At 39.8% G+C, this 24,531-nt stretch overlaps 1 protein-coding gene across 3 annotated transcripts in view; it reads right to left on the bottom strand.

Annotated features, from left to right (window-relative positions):
- Positions 1-24,531, bottom strand: part of LRRC16A (leucine rich repeat containing 16A) — a 307,036-nt gene that overhangs the window by 147,876 nt on the left and 134,629 nt on the right. For all 3 annotated transcript variants that reach the window (XM_010843459.1, XM_010843458.1, XM_010843457.1), the window contains exons 4-8: positions 24,061-24,120; positions 15,399-15,520; positions 7,165-7,262; positions 6,757-6,827; positions 6,454-6,527 (exon numbers count right to left, since the gene is read on the bottom strand). In XM_010843459.1, the coding sequence (XP_010841761.1) occupies positions 6,454-6,527; positions 6,757-6,827; positions 7,165-7,262; positions 15,399-15,520; positions 24,061-24,120 (425 nt within the window). The remainder of the gene's footprint in view (positions 1-6,453; positions 6,528-6,756; positions 6,828-7,164; positions 7,263-15,398; positions 15,521-24,060; positions 24,121-24,531) is intronic.

Here is a 24,531-nt window from a genome sequence, read left to right on the forward strand (position 1 = left end):
CCTTCTTCAGGGGATCTTCCCAACCCAGAGATTGAACCCAGGTATCTCACATTGCAGGCAGATTCTTCACCATCTGAGCCACAAAGGAAGCACAAGAATACTGGAGTGGGTAGCCCATCCATTCTCCAGCAGATCTTCCTGGCCCAGGAATCGAACCAGGGTCTCCTGAATTACAGGCAGATTTTTTTTACCAACTGAGCTATCAGCGAATCCCCATGACTGACCAGCTTACATCAAACTGAGACATTCTTTCTTTAGATATATTAATGCTCTAGATCAAATTCTACCCATGATATGGCCAGTAAAGTCTTGTTTCTTTTGGGACTTTTAATTTTTTTAAGTGCATATTTATAACACACAGGAATACTTTTAATGGGAAATTCCTTCAAGCCCTTTCAAAATTTCACTGTCCTTCCCAGAAATGTACACACATACATACTCACATGCGTATTTAGGTGTATAAGAAGTTCTACATTGGTTTCTTCCCTTAAAATTAAGTTCACATTTAGTTCTGATAGTTCCTTAGTTAGAATCAATTAATTCACTAATCAACTATAGCATTCAAGTTGCTTATAAATCTGCCTTGAAGCTCCTGGGCAGACCATAAAGGGTCTGGTAAGGCAGGACACACAGGAAGAGAGAGGTTGGTCTACAGTGAAAAGAATGGACAGTATGCTGACTCGTAGGAAGCCTCAATATGATACATACGCTTCTTCTTGGTTCATGAGGCTCTATAAGTCATGGGATACAACATGTATCAAAACACTGGGCATATGTCTGAAGATGAGCAGCTCCCGGGTGAGAACATTAATAAGGTCTCTGTGATGAGAATAATGACAAGGGCACCGCCCCGTCTCTAGACCCACACCTTCTTCCAAATCCATCTCCTAGGAGTGGTGATGGGGTCATATAGGGATTACTGTTTCCTCCATCCTGTGTTCCAGATGATAAAGCTGCCAATACCACGTTTGGTTTCCCTGTTACAAGATCTACAGCATTAACATCAGTACCACACACAACAACCAGACCTTCCACTTTGGATCTGAGCTGGTCCTAGAAAAAGGAAGCTACGAACTCCTGAGTGCAAAAAGACAATGACCTGGGTGGGTGAACTGAAAGAAACACACAGAATTTTATAGGAATCCAGACAGGATTCAGCCCTGGATTGGAGTAGGTAACATAGAGCAAAGCTGGCTGAAGAGTGCCATGACAGGAATAATGATCAACTTGAGTATGGGAAAGAAGGTATTTGAGTAATCCGATGGACTTTTAAAAAATTAATCCCTTCAGCCTCCCAGGATTCGGATCTACTCCCCAAGGGCAGTTCAGTTTCCCTTGAAAATCCTCCCTGAGCCACTGGTTTGACTTCAGAACATCGAGTCATATAGTGTGAACAAGACAGAGAGAGCCCAGCCCTCATGAAACTTCCGTTATGGGAGCACTAATGATTTCAAGGACCCTTAAGAATGGATGTTTCTACCTCTGATGACCAAATGCAATGGAGAGAAAGAATGGGATGAGAAAATAAAACTCTGATAGACAATCAGGAGAACATTCAGACTGGTTATATGAAAGGTCTATGGCTTTCCAGAAGGAAGTCAGCTGAAATGATCAGGTTCAGGAACAGCTACATATAAAAGCATGCAGAATCTCACTTAAATAAATGTAAACTGTAAACAAAACTGCTTATTTGTATCTGAATTATGATCAAATAGAGATACATGGGAGCTGACGGCCACAGTGGAAAATTCATTGATACATTTGGTAACTACTGCCTGTATTTTCTAAAAAACTCCAGAACATGCAACCCATGTCATCTTTCCTCTTGCACCTCTAATTCCTCCACTCTTCTCCCTAACTCATACCCAAATGAGAAAAGTACCAACATGGCTTGTTGTAAAACCTCTCAAATGACCCATATCACACTCAAATTCTGCCATTATGAATTCTTCCAAACTACTGTGCCCTTTAAGTACAGACTGTTCCTTCATGAGTAAGCATGCTCATTCTAATATAGAGAAATGTTCATCCAACATAACTGGTTGCAACTTGGTTAGAAAAATACTGTTAATACAGGCCATCTAACAGGACTGGGGGAGAAGGCAATGGCACCCCACTCCAGTACTCTTGCCTGGAAAACCCCATGGATGGAAGAGGCTGGTGGGCTGCAATCCATGAGGTCACTAAGAGTCGGGCACAACTGAGTGACTTCACTTTCACTTTTCACTTTCATGCATTGGAGAAGGAAATGGCAACCCACTCCAGCGTTCTTGCTTGGAGAATCCCAGGGACAGGGGAGCCTGGTGGGCTGCCGTCTCTGGGGTCGCACAGAGTCAGACACAACTTGAGCAGTGGTCTCCATTTTTATTAAACAAGCTCGCTGTGGTTAAAAAGCTTTGAGAACTCTGAATTTTTAAGATTCAGTTATTATATACTAAATATATAATTGTGATTATGTATGTTATAAAACTAAGATAAGAAACTTTAGAAGGAGTCAACAATAATGTTTTTTGCAGCTCATCTTGCATATCCGTTGGTTATACACATCCCACATCAGAAGCCACTGATCTACAGCAGGAGTCAGCAAGCTACAGTCCACAACATGTATTTTTGCAAAGAAAGTTTTATTGAAACACAGTCACACTCATTCAGTTACAGTGTCTAGAACTGTTTCAAGCTACATCAGCTCTGATGCATAATTGCAATAGTGACTGTTTGCCTCAAAAGCCTAAAACATTTACTATCTGGCCCTCTCTAGAAATGTTTCCAATTTGTAATTCAGAGTCTCAGGAACAAAAAAAAGTTCTTCAAGCCCTTAAGCAAGTAAGAAAAGTAGATGATGACTTGCGCTCAGTCATGTCTGACTCCTTGCAGCCCCACGGACTATAGCCCACCAGGCTCCTCTGTCCAAGGGATTTTCCAGGCAAGAATACTGGAGTGGTTTGCCCTTTCCTTCTGCAGGGGATCTTCCCAACCAACGGATGGAACCCACATCTCTTGCGCCTCCTGAACTGGCAGGAAGATTCTTTACCACTGTACCACCTGGGAAGTTCTATAGATTCATCCCATTAATGCAGTATTTAGCGGTGAAATAAAAATTCTCCAGCTAAGGAATTAGGAAAAATCTACTCATAGGAAAATTCTAAGTTTTGACAAAGATTCTTGATGTGGATAGTACTCTACCTATTTCAAGCAACTGTATTTGGTAGCTTCTCCACATACAGTTTCTGGAGAAAGAAATGGCAAGCCACTCCAGTATTCTTGCCTGGAAAATTCCATGGACAGAGGAACCTGGCAGGCTACAGTCATTGGGGTCACAGAGAGTCGGACATGACCAAGCACACACTGCACAGCAGTTAGATGTAGTTTAATCACCAAATTAAGCACAGGGGATTAACTGGAAAGTTTAGCACTGATGCTACGTATAATCTATTAACAGTGCAAAAATCATGAAGGATATAATAAATGAAAGCTGAAGTAACACCTCAAGCTGCCCTACATGTTTTTATTCCTACAGACTGGATGTTTTCCAAATATGGTCCATGGACCCCAGGAACTTCATGACTCACTCAGAGGTTCACAAGTTCAAAGAAACCTTCATACTAATACTAAAACAAATGTGTCCACTCCAACATGTTGACATTGCATGGATGGTGCCAAAGCAACGGTGGCGAAAGCTGCTGGTGCCTCAGCACAAACCAAGGCAGTAGCACCAAGCTGTGCTAGTTGTCTCTATATTCTTCACTGCCACACAAATGAAGGTTAATGTCATTTAAGAATGTCCTTGACGAGGGACTTCCCTAGTGGTCCAGTGGCTAAGACTCCACACTCCCAACACAGGGGCTCAGGTTCGATCCCTGGTCAGGGAACCAGATCCCGCATGCCACAACTAAACATCCCACATGCCATAATTAAGACCTGGTGCAGCCAAATAAATAAATATTTACAAAAACGTCCTTGATGAAAAAGTAAAAAGTACTCTTTTTATTAAATCTCAGCCCCTGAGAACATGCCTTTTAAATACTCTGTGCAACAACACAGAAGTCGACACAACCCGCTTCCTCTATATACTGAAGTGATAACTGTCTCAAGGTAAAGTATTTCTTTACACTCAGTGTTAGTGTTACTCGCAAAACTAGCTCTCTTTTCTCATGGAACACCATGGAAAAAATGACAAAGTATGGTTATTCAGACTTAGGAGTTGGCGGATATTTTCTCTAAAATGTAAGAAGTTAGCCAGTCACGGCAAGGAAATCACCTGGTAGCACTTTTTTCCGATAGTAAAATTATATCTTTAAAGCAAGAATTTGAATGTTGGGAAACTTTTATCTGCCACTATGAATGACAAGCCTTGCCATTCTTAAAGATTTTTGGATTAAGATCAGTGGTGATAGTTTTAAAATGCCTTTGTTTCTCCCCACTATTGTACAACGGTGAAATATCTGCATGCGATGCATAACTCAGTAAACCAACAGTTTCTAAAAGAGTGAAGTTCACTGATAATGGCTTCAGATTCCAACACTTGCTGAGTTGTGGTAAAGTATCAAAAGAGAACATCAAGTAATCATGTGAAACGGTGATTAAAAATACTCCATCCTTAACTGCACATCTGCATATGGTTGGACTTTCTTCCTAATTCTTCAGTCAAAACACATTTCCTAACAGACTGAATGCAGCAGCAGATATGAGAATCCAGCTGCCTTCTATTAAATCAGAAATAAAAATCATCTGCCAAAAAGGTAAACTGATGCCACCTTTCTTGCTGACTGATTTTTGTTATGGAATATAGTTATTGTTTATAAAAATGGTATCTATGTTAGCAGAAAAGTTACTTTTATAACCCATTTTTTAATAAAAATAGGTTTAACATAAACTTATTATATGCCAACATGTTATTTTCAAAGGACTTAACCTTTTTATTTTAGTTTCAATTTCCAATATGAGAAGTACCAAAAGATAAAACTCACATAAACAAAAGCGCAACTACTTTTAAGAATATAAAGAGATCCTGGGACTAGAGCTTGGATACTGTAGGCCTACCTATTTTAATGTTATTCTATATGCTCTATTCTGTTTTTATTGAAAAAACACAAAGTAAAATATCTTCCCTTTTTGTTTCTCAGTTCACGTTTTCATAAGCTACACAGAAAACACCTTGCCTAAATGGGGAGTATGACATTCCTGCAAATATAAGAGGAGGGAGAATGGCTCTAAGCAGGAGAAAACTGCCGATTTCACACAAAAAACAGTCATATCCAAGCTTGAGAACTGGGGGCTTCAGGCATTTCAGGCGTATCTACAGACACGACTGAGCCTGCTTCACTGTCCTCCACAGGCCCAAGATGTGCAGAGACAAGTCATATCTGCCCTATATACTTCTTCTTTGCTCAACTCAGTTGGTTACAACTCTTTAGGGACCCTGCTCAACTCTGGATTTCCTGCCAGGTAAGTGGCATTGGTATTTGGCGGGTGAGATGCTAGCAGTAAGAAGAGGCAATCAGCCTCTTTATAATTCCAATTGTCCAAATGGCATAAAACAGGGGTCTCCAATTCCTGGGCCATGGAGTGGTCTGTGGCCTGTTAGGAACTGGGCCATATAGAAGGAGGTAAACTGGTGTCTTCCACAAAACTGGCCCCTGGTGCCAAAAAGGTTGGGGACCACTGGCATGAAAAATACAGATGGAGTCTCAGATTTCTCTCTCCATTCCAAACAGAGAGAAAAGATTTCTTTAGCTGGGATTCCTTGCAATGGGGCTATCGTATCTGCCCATGGCAACCCACTCCAGTATTCTTGCCTAGAGAATCCCATAGACAGAGGGGCCTGCTGGGCTACAGTCCATGCGGTCGTAAGAGTCGAACACAACTGAGCGACTAACACACACACACACACACAAATAGGCAGCACCATCTCTAGGGTTGAGAAGATTGAGATAGGTTGGGATAAGTGACCAGATAAGGTCTGGGGAGGGGATGATCATCTACCTTATGATTAAGGTAGATACTGGAAAATTGATTTCCACCAATATATACATATAAACCCTAGCCATCCTGGTTACAGAAAGAAATTGTCAACTAAAAGTCATTTGTTAGGATTTCAGCACAAAGTTCCCTCATAGAAAAATGTTCTAAATGGTAATTAGGCAAAATAGTACTAGAATTTATATACAGGGTAGATTACATAGACTTGTGGGCTGGCATGAGAACCCAAGAATTAAATTGTTTCCACAGTTTATAAGTTGAGGTACACTCATGCACCCCGCATTCCAAACTCTTTATAGTGAATAACACATAGGAAACAGGAAAAAGCAAAATTCAGAGATTCTTAGGTTCTCCTGATTCCCCTCAGGAAAGGATTCTCTGGAGATAATGAACACAGGTAAGTACTGACAGACAAGGTCAGCTCTGAAAGCAAAATCAGGAGAGAAAAAAGGAAAGGAAAAATAAGTAGCTTACCTGTGGTCAAGATGACTGAAGTCCTGTAAATTCAATTCCCTGGTGTCTTGTGTCAGATAAATTGTATCCACATCCTATTTGAAACAATTTAGTTATGTAAATAGTCCCCGCAAATGATCAGAGACACAAGAGAGACACAGAGAGAATCAGACAATGACACAGGCAGATTTTTATGTAATCTGAAGAAGGAAGATTTTTAAGCAAGCAATGAATGGAGGGGAGGAGAAATAAGCCAAATCCTGGAATATTCTCCAGGTGTGTGAGAGACAGTGTGTGTGCATGCATGCATACAGATACACTTACCCATTGTACTTCTTCCCTGTATGAAAATCCAAGCCAGTCGCAAACACAGGCATACATCTGAGAAAATCCACCTGAATCAGACAACAGAAGTGTGACAGGTTTTCGACCAAATGATTTTTAAGGTAAAATTTAAAAGCTTAAATATGGCCGATGTTAACAATGCTGATTATTCTTTCCGTTTGGGGAAAACAGCAAAGATTCTCCCCCGTGTTTTATAGTAAGTACATAGCAGGATGCAATACAGCTTAAATATAGGACGTTTGTCCACCAATCTAAAGTCGGTGCGGTGCTAATTACACCTTAAAAGTAATTGTACCTTTACGGTAGCACACTAGGAATAGACTTAGCTTCCTGGCAAAAGGTCATCCATCCAACCATGTATGTTTTGGTTTTAAAAGGCACGCTCACCACAGGGGCCCTGCTCAGTCACAGTCTGGCTGTCCCACAGAGCTTGGAGGCTGGCCAGTCGCTCAGATGGCTCCATGAAGACTTTTTTCATGATTCTTCTGTAAGGGCAGCAATGACGACAACACCACATTTCAAAAATCAAGTTTTCTGAATTGCACTCAAAAGTTTATTTTGTGATACACCTTTTTTTTTTTTTTAAACAAAGGATGGGTATCATTTTCATTTTGGTAAATATAATTCCATCTTTTTTTGAGACTAGGGAGCTGGAGAACTATAGACAATAATCAATTAAAGGTATCTAACAATGCAAATAGTCTCCATGTCATTTAGTTCTTTCATAACATTAATTTTATTAGAGTAGTTAAAAACTGGTGTGTTCCACTTAATAAATTACCTAAAAAATAATAATTTATGAGATTATGTATATATTAAATATAAATTACTAATTTTCAAGGAACTAAAGTGCAAGTCTCCTCTTTTATCCTTCAATAGTACAAACATCCATCGGGAACCTGAGCATTGCCCCCTGGAAGAGCTGTTCTGCTTGCTCTCTCTTCCTCTGGACTACAATCCCAGGGAGCGTGTGCTTACCAGAGACTGAACGCAGTTCAAATCTGTTAGCAAATTATGTGCAACAGTGAGGAGGGGACAGAGAAGTCTGGGAGCTAAGTGGGGACCGGGTCACAGGGGATACCTCAGAGGTCAAATGAAGGGGTGGGGGGTTTCATTCTCCAGGCAACGAGGAGAGGAGCCTCATAGAGACTACACAAGGAGTGTCAGATGAACAGACAGCACTGGAAACAAACATGTGCAGGGGTCAGGGAGAAGCCAGGGCAAACTTTGGAAAGAAAGAGAGTAAATAACTTGAGACATGAAAAAGAACCTCCTGAGACTGTTAAGAGCCCAGGGAAAGTGAAGGTCCCGAACTGCTGGTGGCAGCAAGCTGAACAGCTGTGGGATCTTCTCCTGCACCTCCCGGCTGCCCAAATGTGGGTGGAGGTAAGGCAGTCTGCTTGCTGCAACAAGGCAGGCTTTCCAGGCAGGGGAGCCAGGAACACAGTGGGGACAGAAGGAGTGGAGGATATTGACAGGGCCCTGCTGAAGTAATGGACACCGTGGGGCTTGGTGGACAGGAAAGGAAGGGAAGGTAGAAAGAAGTGGAAAGAGGGCAAAAGTCAAGGGATCCACGGCCAGGAGGCCCCCCAAAAGTCCAAGTATGGGTACCAAGGAAGAGAAAGTGAAAGACTAGAGACTGTATGTAGTTCAAGAGAGATGACAAAATGATGATTTCACCCCCAGGAGAAGCCGTGCCAGGAGAGGACAGGTCGAGGGTGTGTCCATCAGGGGTAAAGTGGGGAGGAGGGAAGAGGTCACAGGCTGTGAGGAAGGCTGTTGGCAGTTCGGAATCACCCAGGACCATGACAGGCCCTGGATGCAAAGTGGTGACATAAACATACTAAGTCATATCAAACATTATTTTAATCTTTTTTTTTAAGCTAGTTGAACATTATTTTAATCTTTAATGAGTTAAAAGCATGGCTATGTGTATAACTCTCACCCTTATGAATTCCAGTCACCTTGTAGAGAAAAATGTTCCCAGTCACTTCCATTTTCTGACTGAATGAATATTCCAGATAAAATGTGCTGGAGTCTGACAAGTTGCCTCGTTGGCCTGTTCTACTCCTAGAGAAAACCTCAAATACCTACTCAAACATTTAAGTACAAGCATTCTGCTAGCATTGAAAAATACTCCTACTTCTTTATAATCTTTATGATTGAAGCATGTGCAGATATAACCAACTAAAGTCAAATGCTACTAACTCCTTCAAATTCTTGTGTAAATTATGATATCCCCTTAATGCAGCAGAATTTTTCACCATTTCACCTGAACACACCTGTAATTAACCCCCTCCATTCTGAAAGTTCTCAATTTGGGGGCAACTGTGGGTTTAACAAGATGTTCCTAATGAAAGTGATATGACAGAATCTGGCAATTTGAATGGTTCACCCTGGTTCAGTACCATCATTCTGGTATTTTCTGGCCACATGAAAGCAAAGCCAGCTTTTACGCAAAGATAGAGTGGAGCAGTTGGAAGCAGAAGCATTTACACAGATGAATTAAGTAAACCATGGACACACTAAACTAGATTTATGTCTGGCTTTATCTGAGATCACATTTCTTTTCTAAAATCTTGCTTTATTTCGGCTGAACTGTAAAGCATGTTGTTTCAATGACACACAGGATGAAATTCGGCTAGTCAAAAACTGAAAAAAGGCAGGAAGCTGGAAGGATTAGAAATAGGAAGATGGCAGCCTAGGATTATAGTGGCAAATAAATTAATCTGGTTCAGAAATCAGAGTCTAATTTTATTCCCAAAACAGCACCAGAGAGTCACCCTTGGGGGCAGAAGAAATCACCTGGAGGGTGAGGGAAGCAGCTGGTATAGACATCCGTATGAAAGGCTTCCTGCCTGAGGAGGCTACACCTGGCATTTTCCCTCGCCTTCAAAACCACCCTTCCAAAGTATCTGTCTGAGCTTTTCCAAGTAGCTCTCCTTCTGTAACAGTTCTCATTTTTCTATTTTTCAGAAGTGAAAAAAAAAATAGGTATCAGGGACTAAAAGAGTTTCATGAAACAAGTGTATTTATTTACACAAGAGATAAACTCATAAGAACTAAACATCCAGAAGGCAGCAACTGTTTCTTTCGTATCGAACACGAGACACAGAAAATGAGAAAAGGAAAAATCTATTCCACATGAGTTATGCCTGCAGCAAAGTAACAGCAAAGAGCCTTTGTGTATGCACCACAAGGCACCTGCTCACACATGCTCACACACACATACACACACAGCATGCATGTAAGACAGAAAGACAGACATGAAATTGCTATCAGAATAAATGTCATAACATGTCAACCAAAATCCTAGCAAACGGACATGTATTAATACATCCTGCTGCTGCTGCTAAGTTGCTTCAGTTGTGTCCGACTCTGTGCAACCCCATAGATGGCAGCCCACCAGGCTCCTCTGTCCCTGGGATTCTCCAGGCAAGAATACTGGAGTGGGTTGCCATTTCCTTCTCCAATGCATGCATGCATGCAAAGTCGCTTCAGTCATATCCAACTCTGTGTGACCCCACGGACAGCAGCCCATCAGGTTCCTCTGTCCACGGAATACACCCTACCACTTACTAATAGGTGGCACTAAGCAGTTGAACCAACTACATTTACATTGTGTGTTCTTAGTCACTCAGTTGTGTTCGACTCTTTGCTACCCCATGGACTACAGCCCACCAGGCTCCTCTGTCCAATGGAATTCTCAGGCAAGAATACTGGAGTGGGTAGCCATTCCCTTCACCGGGAGATCTTCCCGACCCAGGGATCGAACCCAGGTCTCCTGTATTGCAGGTGAATTCTTTACCATGTGAGCCACCAGGGATTATGTGCATTTAATTTACACAAGAGTCAGAAAATAGTTCATGTGGCAAAAACAGTGAACTCAGTGACAAGCATGCCTGCTTTCTATGCAAAGCTCACACTTACATTGTTGACATGGAAAAAAAATCTGAAAATTATCTTTATCCAATTAATTGGTTTATCAAAAATTTATTTCCAGCGCTCACCCTATACAACATGCAGCTGTCTCCAGAAGAGGACATGTTTTATTGATACAAACGATACCACAAAGGGGTACCTATTTCTTTAGAAAAGTATAGAAACTGCCAGAGTCTGTAAAGCACCTTTCCATTGTTGACCCATTAACTCCCATTTTGCCACTCTTCTCTTCATAATAACCTCATCTTTTCAAACTTAGGGCGTCCCTGATAGCTCAGTTGGTAAAGAATCTGACTGCAGTGCAGGAGACCCAGGTTCGATTCCTGGGTCGGAAAGATCCACTGCAGAAGGGACAGGCTACCCACTCCAGTATTCTTGGGCTTCCCTTGTGGCTCAGCTGGTAAAGAATCCTCCTGCAATATGGGAGACCTGGGTTTGATCCCCAGGTTGGGAAGATCCCCTAGAGAAGGGAAAGGCTACCCACTCCAGTATTCTTGCCTAGAAAATTCCATGGACTGTATGGTCATGAGGTCACAAAAGGTCGGACAGCTGAGTGACTTTCACTTTCCTTATCCTTTTTGAACTTAACCAGCTTTTGACTTGAAGAGGGATTTGCAATATCATTTCTATCATGGTAGTAAAGACGCACTGTCCTAACTTACTGACACTAATACCCAGCCAACTTTCACACTGTCACGTATGTGAAAGAATAATCCGATGTATAGATCAGTCTTATGAACTCTGTGGGACAGGGAGAGGGTGGGGAGATTTGGGAGAATAGCATTGAAACATGTATAATATCATGTATGAAACGAGTCGCCAGTCCAGGTTCGATGCACGGTACTGGATGCTTGGGGCTGGTGCACTGGGACGACCCAGAGGGAGGGTAGGGGGAAAGAGGAGGGAGGAGGGTTCAGGATGGGGAACGTGGGTATACCTGTGGCGGATTCATTTCGATATTTGGCAAAACTAATATTGTAAAGTTTAAAAATAAAATAAAATTTAAAAAAATTAAATTAAAAAAAAAAGAATAATCCAACATGCTGAAAGCCTGAGAAGAAAATCATGTTAGGAGGTTACTGTTGTCTTACCTAAAAAAGGGTGTTATTGGCCACATTTAACAATAAAAAATCAAATTAAAGAAATGCAATCAACTTACACACAAACATAAAATAATTTAAAAATTCATAAACATCAAAGAATCTCCCTACAAACATCACCTATTTCCTTCCCCACATGGAGGCTTTCATCCTGGTAAAGACAATAGCAGGCTATTCAGCTAAGATTTGTGGAGCATTTGTTAAGCAGTCAACAGAAGTTAATTTAATCCTCACAAAACTGCATGAGTATCATTATTCCCATTTTACAGAGGAGGACACTGAGGCATGGAGAAGTACATTAATCTGCCTAGAGTCTTGCCCCCCCAAAATATTCAGACAATCTGATACCTTTCAGTTCCATTTTGGGGCTCTCTTCCCCCAGGCTCATAAAGCAGTGCTACAAGACTGACTCACCCTTAAAATTAGCTGTCATTTTATTCTAAAGTTGAAAAGTCCTCACTAGCTCCCTACAGCCAATCCCAGAGGCTTTTATTTGGGCCTCTCCAGGCAGCGTACTCTTGCCTGGAAAATCCCATGGACGGAGGAGCCTGGTAGGCTGCAGTCCATGGGGTCGCTAAGAGTTGGACATGACTGAGCGACCTCACTTTGACTTTTCACTTTCATGCATTGGAGAAGGAAATGGCAACCCACTCCAGTGTTCTTGCCTGGAGAATCCCAGGGACGGGGGAGCCTGGTGGGCTGCCGTCTATGGGGTCGCAGAGTTGGACACAACTGAAGCAATGCAGCAGCAGCAACAGCAGCAGCAGGCAGCTTTATCTTTGTCTCACAGTGGTATCTGCAGTCTCTCAATTCTAACTGCAAGAGGCTAGTTGCAGTCCTTCTAAGGCAAGCAAAGTTGCAGCTGCACCTGCCCTCGCATCTGCCTCCAGCCTCTACCATTTCTCTCACAGAACTCTCCCTGGGGCCCACCAACAACAACAGTCAACCTCTCAAAACAAAGAGGAAAAAGGGTGAAAGTGTTAGTTGCTCATCGCATCTGACTCTTTGTGATCCCATGGACTGTAGCCCGCCAGGATTCTCTTGTCTATGGAATTCTCCAGGCAAGAATTCTGGAGTGGGTAGCCATTCCCTTCTTCAGAGTTATCTTCTGGATCCAGGGATGAAACCCGAGTCTCCTGCATTATAGGCAGATTCTTTACTGTCTGAGCCCCCAGAGAAGCCCAAACAAATCAAAACAGACACAAATCAAACATTATTTTCTTGACATCCCAAATTAAATGAGCTTTTCCTTTCTCTGAAATCTAAGGATGGTTCACTTTCCTTATGTTTTTCACTCATCTATGTTCTCAAGCATACATCTTCTAAATTAGTTCTAACTCATCCTAATGACTTAATTTAATGTTAAAAAAAAAAAAAAAAAAAAACCTAACTTGGTTTTAGAGAACAGCCAGGGGTCCTGCAGGCCATAACACAAAACAACTTCCTGAAGGGAAACGCCATTACAAGCATCTCTGTGAAAAGGATTAAACAACACTTAGGCTACAAATATTTCCCCTAGTTTCCTCCCAGTATCATTGCCTTCAAGATGAAGCCTCCAACGATAGTGACTATCACACAGCAAAGATGGAATGTTGACAAAACAATGCTAACAGTGACTCGATGTTATTTAAATTTTATTTTATGTGAAGATTAAACTTTGCTTATTTAATGAAGTAGAAGATAGATGTAAGGGAGGGAAAGGGGAAGAGGGAAACATATATATATACAGCAGAGATTCTGATGCAAAACCTTAATTTTAATTAAACTTCTTCATTTTTTTCCCTACCTGCATTCTGACTGTACTCAAGGGGACTAGTCATATGTTATAGATATTTATATACTATTTTTATATGTTTGGCTTTTAATTTATGTATTTATTTTGGCTGCGCTGGGTCTTGGCTGATGAGCTGGCCTCTCTCTAGCTGTAGCAAGTGGGAACTACTCTCAAGTTGCGGTGCACAGAGTTCCCACTGAGGTAGACTCTCTGGTTGGAGAGCACAGACTCTAGGGCACGGAGAGTTATGACATGCAGGCTCAGTGGTTACAGTTTCCAAGCTCTAGAGCACAGGCTCAATTGTTGCGGTGCACAGGCTTAGTTGCTCTGCAGCATATGGGGTTCTTCCAGATTGGGGATCAAACCCACATCTCCCGCATTGGCAGGCAGATTTTTTACCACTGAGTTACCACGGAAGCCCTATATATTTGACTTTGATCATGGATGCTATTTTCAAAATTAGATTTAAGTAAAACTAGAAATTCAGTTCCTGGCAGGTATCATTTCATTTATACATAGCCAACCTTTAGATTATTCAAGAACGGATTATGTGAACTGAGGCCCTGGCTTTGTTTGTCCTGATTCGGCCAGCTCCTGATACCTGTTCAGACTCTCCTTCAATGATCAGCCTCTACCCGAGCAAGGAAGTAGGTGGGGTTGAGGACCCAAAGTTCCCACAATGAGCTCAGGTGATACATTTGATGGACAAATAACTCACACAAGGCTTGAGCATTCCAAGTATAGTTTCATATTCTCCAACTTACTATGAATGGGTCATTTTCTTTTGCGGGGACCTATTTTCTTTTGCTGTTCTATATTATTCATGTAAAGGATCTATTTCCCTTCCTGACAGCGTTGACTACTGGGAACATAGATGAAAAGATTTTACCCCCTTCTTCAAATCTCTCTAGTCACAACAACCAACACCAATAGAATTATACATTTTCCAGGCCAACTGCGTGGCATACAATTAAGGAACTTCACAAGTACAAGCAGAACATTAAAGTCACAAGATACTCAGAGTTGATACAAGACACTCAGAGTTGATGTTGGGTAGGAAAGCTGCCTTTTCCCTTCAGTCAATCTAACTCCCCTTTTCCAACAACCCATGAACTCCCTAAGTACAAACTCTGTTACCCAAGCACATAATCCTGGTTTAAAATGCTTGAGAAAATAATATGAGGACATGTCCAGGCGAAATTTACTTCTAGCCTTAACATGTATTTCAGAAAAGTGAGGGGAAAATAAAAGAGGCTATGTTTGACGTTCAGTTTTGTTTGTGTTTCCTCTCCTGAACAGAAAAAAAAATAGGGAAAATGAAGAAAATAAAATTCTTCATTAATGTGATACTTGACGCCTCCCTATACAGCGTTCAGCCCCAGACATTCTGCTAATAGCTGTGTGTACAATTCATACTAGGGTAAATCTCAGACTGTGTGCTCCATGATGACCTAGAGGGAGACCCAAGAGGAAGAGACATATGTATACATGTGGCTGACTCACCTGGTGGTACAGCAACTGACAACACTGTAAAGCAATTATACTCCAATAAATAAAAAAAAAATTTTTTTTTAAGTTTGTATTTTAGTCTTAGCAGGAGAAGTTAAAGGAATACCAAACTCCTTCCTCACTGCAGATCTTTAAAGAACAGTCACATAGAAAATCTCAGGCACGAAACAGGATTGAGCCAGGGTTTTGATGTGTAACGTTTAAAAGACGAAGGAAGCAGGAGAGAGGAACCCGATGAAGGGCAAGAGGAAGGCTGTTTGCACTCTGAGGGAGGGCCAGGTCGCGGGAGAACTCACACTGGGGAGAGGCCGGGGAAGATCTTGCGCAGGTTGGTGCCGATGTGCGCCAGCACCTCGCTCACGTCCTCGGGCGACGCCATCTTCATGGAGATGCTGCACTTCTCAGTTTCCACAACCATCTGCAACGAGCGGGTGGGACACTGCTTAAGGAGGAGGCCAGTCCCTTAAATTTATTTACTTTAAATAGGGTAAACTATATACAGTAGCCACCCCCTTATTCTTGGGGAAACGTTCCAAGGCCCCCAGTGGAAGCCTGAAAGCAGGCAGGACTGAAGCCTATATATATGCTATATTTTTTCCTATATATACATAACCTTAATAGACTTTAATTTATAAATCAGGTGCACTAAGAGATTGACAATAATAATAAAACAATTATAACCATCAGTTCAGTTCAATTCAGTCACTCAGTCGTGTCCGACTCTTTGCGACCCCATGAATCACACAGACTATAACAAAAGTTATGTGAATGTGGTCTCTCTCAAAACATCTTATTGTACAAATTTAATGCCTTTTCCATCTTTTTTTTTAATTGAAGCATAGTTGAAGTACAAATTTAATGCCTTTTCCATCTTTTTTTTAATTGAAGCATAGTTGAAGTACAAATTTAATGCCTTTTCCATCTTTTTTTTTAATTGAAGCATAGTTGAAGTACAATATTATATGTTATGGGTATATAAGATAGTGATTCACAACTTTTAATGTTTATACTCCGTTTATAGTTATAATAAAATATTGGCTATATTCTCTTGCGCTGCACAACATATCTACCTAATATTTGTCCCTTTTAGTCCTCTCCCCATATACCATGCCTCCTCCTTCCCTCTCCTTCCCACTAGTAACCATTAATTTCTCCTCCAGATCTGAGTCTGCTTTTTTGTTATATTTACTAGTTTGCTGTAATTTTGAGATTCTACACCTAAGTGATACCACACAGTGTTTGTCCTTATTTTACTTAGTATGATCCCTCCAAGTCCGTCCACGTTGCTGCGGATGGCAAGGTTCCCTTCTTTTTTATGACTGAGTAGTAGTGTACTATGCGTGCTTGTGCACGTGTGTGTACACATCACATCTCTGCTATCCTTTCAACCTGTTGGTAGAAACTTAGGTTGCTTCTATTCCTTGGCAATTGTAAATAATGCTGCTATGAACACTGGGGTGCATGGATCTTTCCTAATTATTGTTTCGTTTTTTTAGGATATATACCTAGAGGTGAAATTCCTGGATCCTATGGTAGTTCTACTTTTAGTTTTTTGAGGAACCACCGTATTGCACCAATTCACATTCCCACTGATCATGTCTGAGGGGTCTCTCTTCTCCACCTCCTCGCCAGTATTTGTTATTTGTATTCTTTCTGATGACAATCCTTTTGACAAGTGTGAGGTGGTATCCGTTGTAGTGTTGATTTGCATCCCTCTGATGACAGCAATGTTTTGCATCTTTTTATGTGCCTTTTGCCCATCTGCATTTCCTCTTTGGAAAAACGCCTATTCACTTCTGCCCAATTTTTAATGAGATTGTTTTTTTGATGTTGAGCTGTACGAGCTGTTTATATATGTTCAATATTTACCTCTTATCAGTCATATCATTTGCAAATATTTTCTCTCATTCATTAGATTCTCTTTTTTTTGTCAATGGTTTCCTTTAAAGCCTTTTCCATCTTCATTAAGCAGTCATCACACTCTGTGGCTATAACTTTGGCAATTTGAGATACAACAGCAAAATAGCACAAATTTCTTTTTCTTGCCTCACAATTTCACAGATAAAAGATCCGTCCTTACCACGGATCTAAGCATCCTCAGCATATAATTTTTTTCTTTCCTTATTAAGTCAAGAACTTTCACCTTTTCATTTAAAGGGAGCACTCTGGCTTCTCTTTGGCACATCCAAATTGCCAATATTATGACGCTTATGCTTCAGGGCCATTATAAAATAAGGGTTACTTGAACACAAGTACTGAAATACTGTGACAGCTGGTCTAATAACCTAGCTGGCAACCATGTGACTAACGTGTGACAAACACTGAATGAAGAGATGATTCAAGTCCTGGATGGGATGAGGCAGGACACTGCAAGATTTCATACATGCTTGAACAGCCATGTATGTAAGACTACTCAGAACAGCATGAAATGTAAGATTTATGAATTATTTCCAGATTTTTCCATTTTTCCAACCATAGTCAACCATGGATAACTGAAACTACAGAAATTGAAACTTTGCATAACAGGATACTTCTGTGTTAATGCTGATATATACTAATCGAATACCAGATTTTAAGAAGCAATTTCTTAAAATAATGCTCTTAATTTTAAGACTGTCTGGGTAGAGTGGTTAGTTTGTCAGAAATATCCAGAAACTGAAGCAAGTGTCTCTAAGGGCAAAACTGCAGATTGAAACAGATCCCCTCAATGATGGAGAGTGAATATCCACATTTGTGGGTGACTTCTCCTTTTACCAAGATTTTACCTTGACTTACAAAGTCTGTTATATCCCTACCATCTAGTGTAAGTAAGAATACCTCCTTCGGTGAATACCAGAGGACAAGCTGGTAGTTCCATTTTTCAAAAACATGCTTTAAAAACAAGACATCATGAGATATTTAAGTAAAAGGGTAAAATCTTTTCCCTGATAAGAAAAGAAAAATCAAGTGTTATAAAAGCTTCAACTTTTCTAAGAGAGGATATTTGGAAAGGATTATACAGAGGGAAGAGGTTAATAAAATTCATGCTCAGTGAAGACTCATTTCTATCATTATCTGCTGGAGATGTCCAAAACTTATACCAAAATGCTAAACTGAGTTCATATAGCTAGGCTTACAAATAAGAATAAAACAATCTGATAGAAAGGTAGGTCACAAAAGAGACATTAGACTGACTAGAAACACATTCCAAATAAAAAGTTGTTCAAGTCACATCTTTTGAAAGGAAAAAAGATACCATTATCTTGGATCTCAAAAATATTAATATAAAATGCAATCCCTTTGATGATCACTGCATCAAAATATCCTTGTGTATCTACTCCCTGTTGCTACTTAATTTGTACAAAAATATGATGGGGAAACTCTACCCTTAATATGCAACTAAACAACTGGATTTAAAAGAAGCTTTTAGATTCACTGTGTATGTGTGGTTGTATGTGCAGCTTGGTCCTATCCAACTCTACAACCCCATGGACTGTAGCCCACCAGGCTCCTCTGCCCACAGAATTTAGGTTGTCCTAAAATTAGCTTCCTGGTGGCTGAGTGGTAAAGAATGATCTCCGGTCCAGGAAGATCCCCTGGAAAAGGAAATGACAATCCACTCCAGTATTTCTGACCTGGAAAAGCCCATGGACAGAGGAGCCTGGCGGGCTACAGTCCATGAGGTTGCAAAGATTTGGACACAACTTAGCAACTGAACAAAAACAAAAAAATCAGCTGAATTTTAAAAAATAATCTGTATTTCAAAGTGCTTATATTAAAAGAAAAAGCAATCCAATTTATTTGTCAAAATGAAATAAAAAAGACTTAAGTAATTTAAGTCCTTAAATGTTACTTTTTCATAAGTACCCTTAGAGGAATCTGTTAACAAGTATTTAATCCATACCAACTTTGTAACGGTTAGTTGGCTCCCTAAATAGAAAGCATTTTTTTAATCCCAATTTTCACTACAGCACTGCCTTTGAAACTCTCTAGACAAAGACTTCATTGGTCTTGTAGAAGCTGGTCCAAGAGATATTTATCCCAAAAAAGGCAGCAAGCATTCTTGTACATGGAGGTAGTTACTTACATGACACTTCAGTGATATGTCTTGAGTAAGGCTAAAGCTGCTGATGTTTCATACACACCTATCTGGGCATACGTATGTTTTAAAAAGCCAGATACTTTGTGATGCAACCTCCTTGTCTATGTTCCACACCCCACCCACAACCTTCCCACAACAGGTAATTATATTTTTCATTATAATGTACTACTTCTTTCATCACATCTAGTGCATCTATTCAGTTCACAGTTTGGGTGTGGATAATTAGTAACTAGCTTATTCTAATTCCACTTAATCTTAACACCTAATCATCCTTAATTGTACAAGATTGAATAGAATGACAGGGAAGGAAAAAAGGTGACAGGTGGGAAGAATTGAGGCCTTTGAATTCAACCTCACATAAAAGTCATCCAGCCTTGCATAATATGTCACCACCTTTGCATAATGTAAAGATGACAACAAAGTGATAGAGGTGAGACCAACACAGTAAATCATTTCATCAGAAAAAAGAACTCCCTCTCAAATATCCCTCGCCCTCCTACTTCAGTTGAGGCTAAAACAGAATGTTTGAAACAACTACTGCTTAGACACCTAGCAGAATATATTCCCTGAGTCCAATGAACATTTAAAATAATAGTCAGCACTATGAACACTAGTATCCTATTAATATTTAAGACTCAAGTTTCTAACCCCACTCCACCTCTTGCTTAGAACCACCTGAGTAATCTTTAAGAAAAATGTTCTTACTAAAGCCCAGCCAACAGATCTGTGAAGCATTTTTCTTGCAACGGAAATAGCCATAGGTGGTTTATCAAAATCATTCTATGACACAGCAAACAACCTTATAATGAAAAAAAAGGAAAAAAATTTAGCAGCTATTTCAGTTGTATAAAAAATGGTCCAAAAATGCTAGAACTATAAAACTATACAACCACTGATCTCTATTTATCGACCATGACAGCAAGAAAACTTGAACCCCAGAAAGTGTTATGGCAAGGATAAGGATAAGTCGCTTCAGTCGTGTCCGACTCTGTGCAACCCCATAGACGGCAGCCCACCAGGCTCCCCCTTCCCGGGATTCTCCAGGCAAGAACACTGGAGTGAGTTGCCATTTCCTTCTCCAATGCATGAAAGTGAAAAGTCAAAGTGAAGTCGCTCAGTTGTGTCCGACTCTTGGCGACCCCATGGACTGCAGCCTACCAGGCTCCTCCATCCATGGGATTCTCCAGGCAAGAGTACTGGAGTGGGGACTTCTAAAATAAGATGACGCTCTCCCACATTTTCACAAGAAGGAAGAAAAGAATAGTAAAAGTCACATTTCACAAACTCAGCACCAAGTTCACCCACTCTCACTAATATACCATGAAATGCATATGTCTCCTTGAATCTTATCAGAATTTACTATAATTAAATGATAAAATTGCAGTGACAGAAAAGTTAATAAATCCCAGAAAACACTAAAAAAAATGTTCTGTTCAAGGGTAGTCAGGCAGATGCCATCATTCTTATGATTTCACATCAGAAAAAAAAAAAAAAATCCAGCAACATCAACGGTCCTGAGGTAACACGGGTTATTCATTGTCAACCTCAGACATATGGAATCCTAACTGTCGTGAGTGAATATGTGTGAGAGTGTGTATGTGGCAGAGGACGGAGTAGGGCTGCCGGAGGTACATCTTTTTCATTTTTATACAAATTTTAAAGGTTACACTCCACTTATAGTTACTGGAAAATATGGGCTATATTCCCTGTGCTGTACAACACATCCTTGTAGCCTGTCTTACACCCAATAGCTGAGGCATCGGTATTTTTAAAAAGCACCACAGGCAATTTTAAAACATCAAATTTTGAATCCCACTAAATGACTCATATTGCCAGTGTCTGGATTGCTGGCTCCTTTGTGAAAACAGTCCCACTGTTTCACTATATAGTGATTTTATTTTCAAGGTCCACACCATGCATACAGTCACTGAAGTGACATTGTAGAGCTGCTGTTGTGGTACTTACAGTGACAGAACAGCTCCATGGGACTGAGGCAGATTGCCTTAACCCTCATTCCTCTGAATGCTGGACATACTGAAGGCACAGCACCGTAAGTGTGGTAAGATCAGTTTCAGCAGCCACATGCAAAAATTGGTCTTGCTGTATTAACATCCTTTCTTATAATTAAATAGCACAGTCTAATCATATTCTGAATATAACCTTGGCATTGACATTTCAATACCACCCTTCTGTTCCCATCACAACCCCAAAATCATAAACACAAACATTCCTGAATTAAGACCATCAGGAAGGCCCTGGTTATGTCATCATTCATGAGTGATCACTCCTGCATATGTTTGCCCATTTGGGCAAACATATGGAGCTATAATTTTCCTTCCAAACTCCAGTTCCTGGAGAATGATAAACAGATAGGATAAAACATTGCTTTAAGATGAACTATGGAAATGTTCCAAGGATTTGTATGCAATCTCAATCAACATAAAGTGACAATTTCTTTTAGGAACGTTATCAACAAACTACACACACACACATTTTCTTTAGAGTTTTTTTTTTTTTAATTAAATAGAAGGAAATAAAAACATCAGAGTAAGAATCAATGGAATATAAAACAATCAATGAAGTCAATAGAGAAAAGTGAATACAACCAAAAAGCAAGTTCCTTGAGAAGATCAAAAGAGTTGATAAACCTCTAACCAGATTGATATGGAAAAGAAAAGAGAGAAGAACCAAATCATCAACATCATGAAAGACAATCTACAGATAATTAAATGCTAACAAGTGGATACTATGAACAACTTTATATCAGTAAATTTGACAAAGATATATAAGACTTGTATACTGAAAGCTACAACAAAATACTACCAAGATAAATTTTAAAAGACCTAACACCTTTGGGAAATAATTTTCTTGGATCAGAGATTCCATTTTATTAAGACATCAGTTCTCTCCAAACTGATTTATAGATACAATATAATCCCAATCAAAATCTCAGCAGGCCTTTTTGTAGAGAAACTGAGCTGAGTCTAAAATTCATATGGAATGCAAAGAACATAGAATCACTAAAACAACTTTGAAAAAGAACAAAATTGGAGGACTAACACTATCTGATTTCGATTCTTGCTATAACAGCCACAGTAATCAAGACAATGCAAGATCAACATAAGGACAATGCACGATCATACAAATAGACCAGACGGACAGGATGAAAGGGACCAAGGAGACCAGAAAAAGAGCAACATTTACGTGTACAGTTGATCTTCAACAAAAGTCAAAGTTCAGTGGGGAAATGACAGTTTCAAACAGACATTACTGGAACAAGTAGAAATATATATATTAAAAAATTGATCCACATATTGCTTTATATACAGAAATTATTAATATTTCAAAATGGATCATAGACCTAAATGTATAACTTAGAGCTATAAAACACCTGAGAAGATATGGAGCATCTGTGACCTTAAGTTAATCAAGAATTTATTCAATATGATGTCAGCATGATCCATGAAAGAAAACAGACAAACTGAACTTCATCAAAATTTTTAAATTCCGCTCTTTGGAAAGCACTGTAAAGAAAATGAAAAAACCAGCCACAGACCAAGAGAAAATATGTACAAATCATATATCTGATAAAGGATTTGTATCCAAAATATACAAAGAACCAGTAAAAGAACAAGAACTTAATTTTTAAAATGGCAAAAGATTTGAACCAACACTTGAACAAAGATACATGACAGTAAATAAACAGATAAGACGTTCAATATCTTTAGTCACTAGGAAAATACAAATTTTAAAAACTACAAATTTATTAAAATGGCTAAAATTTAAAGCACTGATCATACCAGTATTATGGAGGATATGAAGGAACTGGAACTCTTACACAGTGCTGGTGGTGATGTAAAATGGTACAACCACTTTGGAAAACAGTTTGAAGTGAAGTGAAACCGCTCAGTCGTGTCCGACTCTTTGTGACCCCCATGGACAGTAGCCTGCAGATAACAGATACCTACCATACAATTCAGCCATTCCACTCCTAGATATTTACCCACATGAACTAAAAGCCAATGTCCAATCAATGATTTGTAAATAAATGCCCACTGCACCTTTGCTTGTCAGCCAAAAGCTAAAACAACCCAAATGTCCATCAAGGGATGATAAACTGTGATACAGTCATACAATGGAACACTACTCAGCAATAAAAAGGAACGAACTATTGAGATATGCAACAAAATCAATCATTCTCCAAATAAATACACTGGCTAAAAGGAAGCACACACACTATGATTCTACTCAGATAAAATTTCAGAAATTAGTGGCTGAGAGCAGATGCCTATAGGTGATTACAGATGAGGAGGGGCAAGAGGAAATGTTTACTAAGATGCGTGAGAGTGATGCATGGGAGTGATGAATATGTTCAGGATCTTGATTGTGGTCATTGTTTCATGGCTCCACATGTCACAGCTTATCAAGCTGCACACTTTAGTTGACTGCATATTACAGTTCAATAAAGTTGTCCTTTAAAATCTATATTTTATTAATATCAAAAAATTCTCTTAATCACTCTATTCCCAGAAAGATCTTACATAGTATTGTAGAATAGCTATGAAATTTTAGTGCTAAAACTTGTACATTTCTAAGGAACAGTACTCTCACATTTACATTGCCAGGTAACATAAGAGCTCATTAGGTCTTTCCATACTAAGGAGAACAAACTGCTTCCTTTATCACGAACTCCTGACCCCTGCCCACCCAGCCCCTGTTCAGTCTCTCATTCAAAACTCCATTTTCCCTTATCTTGTTTTTCCACATTATCTCAAGAAACTTTCATTAGTGAACCAAACAGAAGGTATTATCTGGTTTCAGAAACTCAAGAAAGGTTCTGACCTTGGAATAATGACAAACAGGTTGTTCAGACCCACCTGAGCCGGCTTGCTGCAGATGACACCATGAATCTCCAAGTAGCTGAAGGTTACCTCGAGCTGCAATTGAGGGAGGGGGAGGAAAGACAGACCTGTAATAAGGGTGTTAAAACCTATAATTCAAAGGAAAAATGCTACAATTAGAAATAGTCCAAGTGCAAACAAAATATTGGACATCTTCTGAAGGTAGGCTGATTTAGTATTTCCATTCATTCAATATGACATGACCTTTGACCTATCATATTTCAAAAAAAGCATTAGTAACTTTCCTAAAGGGCCAAAAGGAAATGCCAAGTCTGACTTTTTAAAATTTCATCCAAGGACAAACCCCATGGAAAGTTTCTGTACTTCTACTCCATTATTTATTTACTGAGGAATGACTGTATGAAGGGAGCCATCTAAATAGACTTTTTTCTCTTATTTCAGACGTTGCTTCAGCAAATCAGATCAGGATAAAGACACTGGTTTTCA

This window comes from Bison bison, unplaced genomic scaffold (genome assembly GCF_000754665.1).
Source record: "Bison bison bison isolate TAMUID 2011002044 unplaced genomic scaffold, Bison_UMD1.0 scf7180017864182, whole genome shotgun sequence".
In the NCBI taxonomy this organism is placed as follows: domain Eukaryota; kingdom Metazoa; phylum Chordata; class Mammalia; order Artiodactyla; family Bovidae; genus Bison; species Bison bison.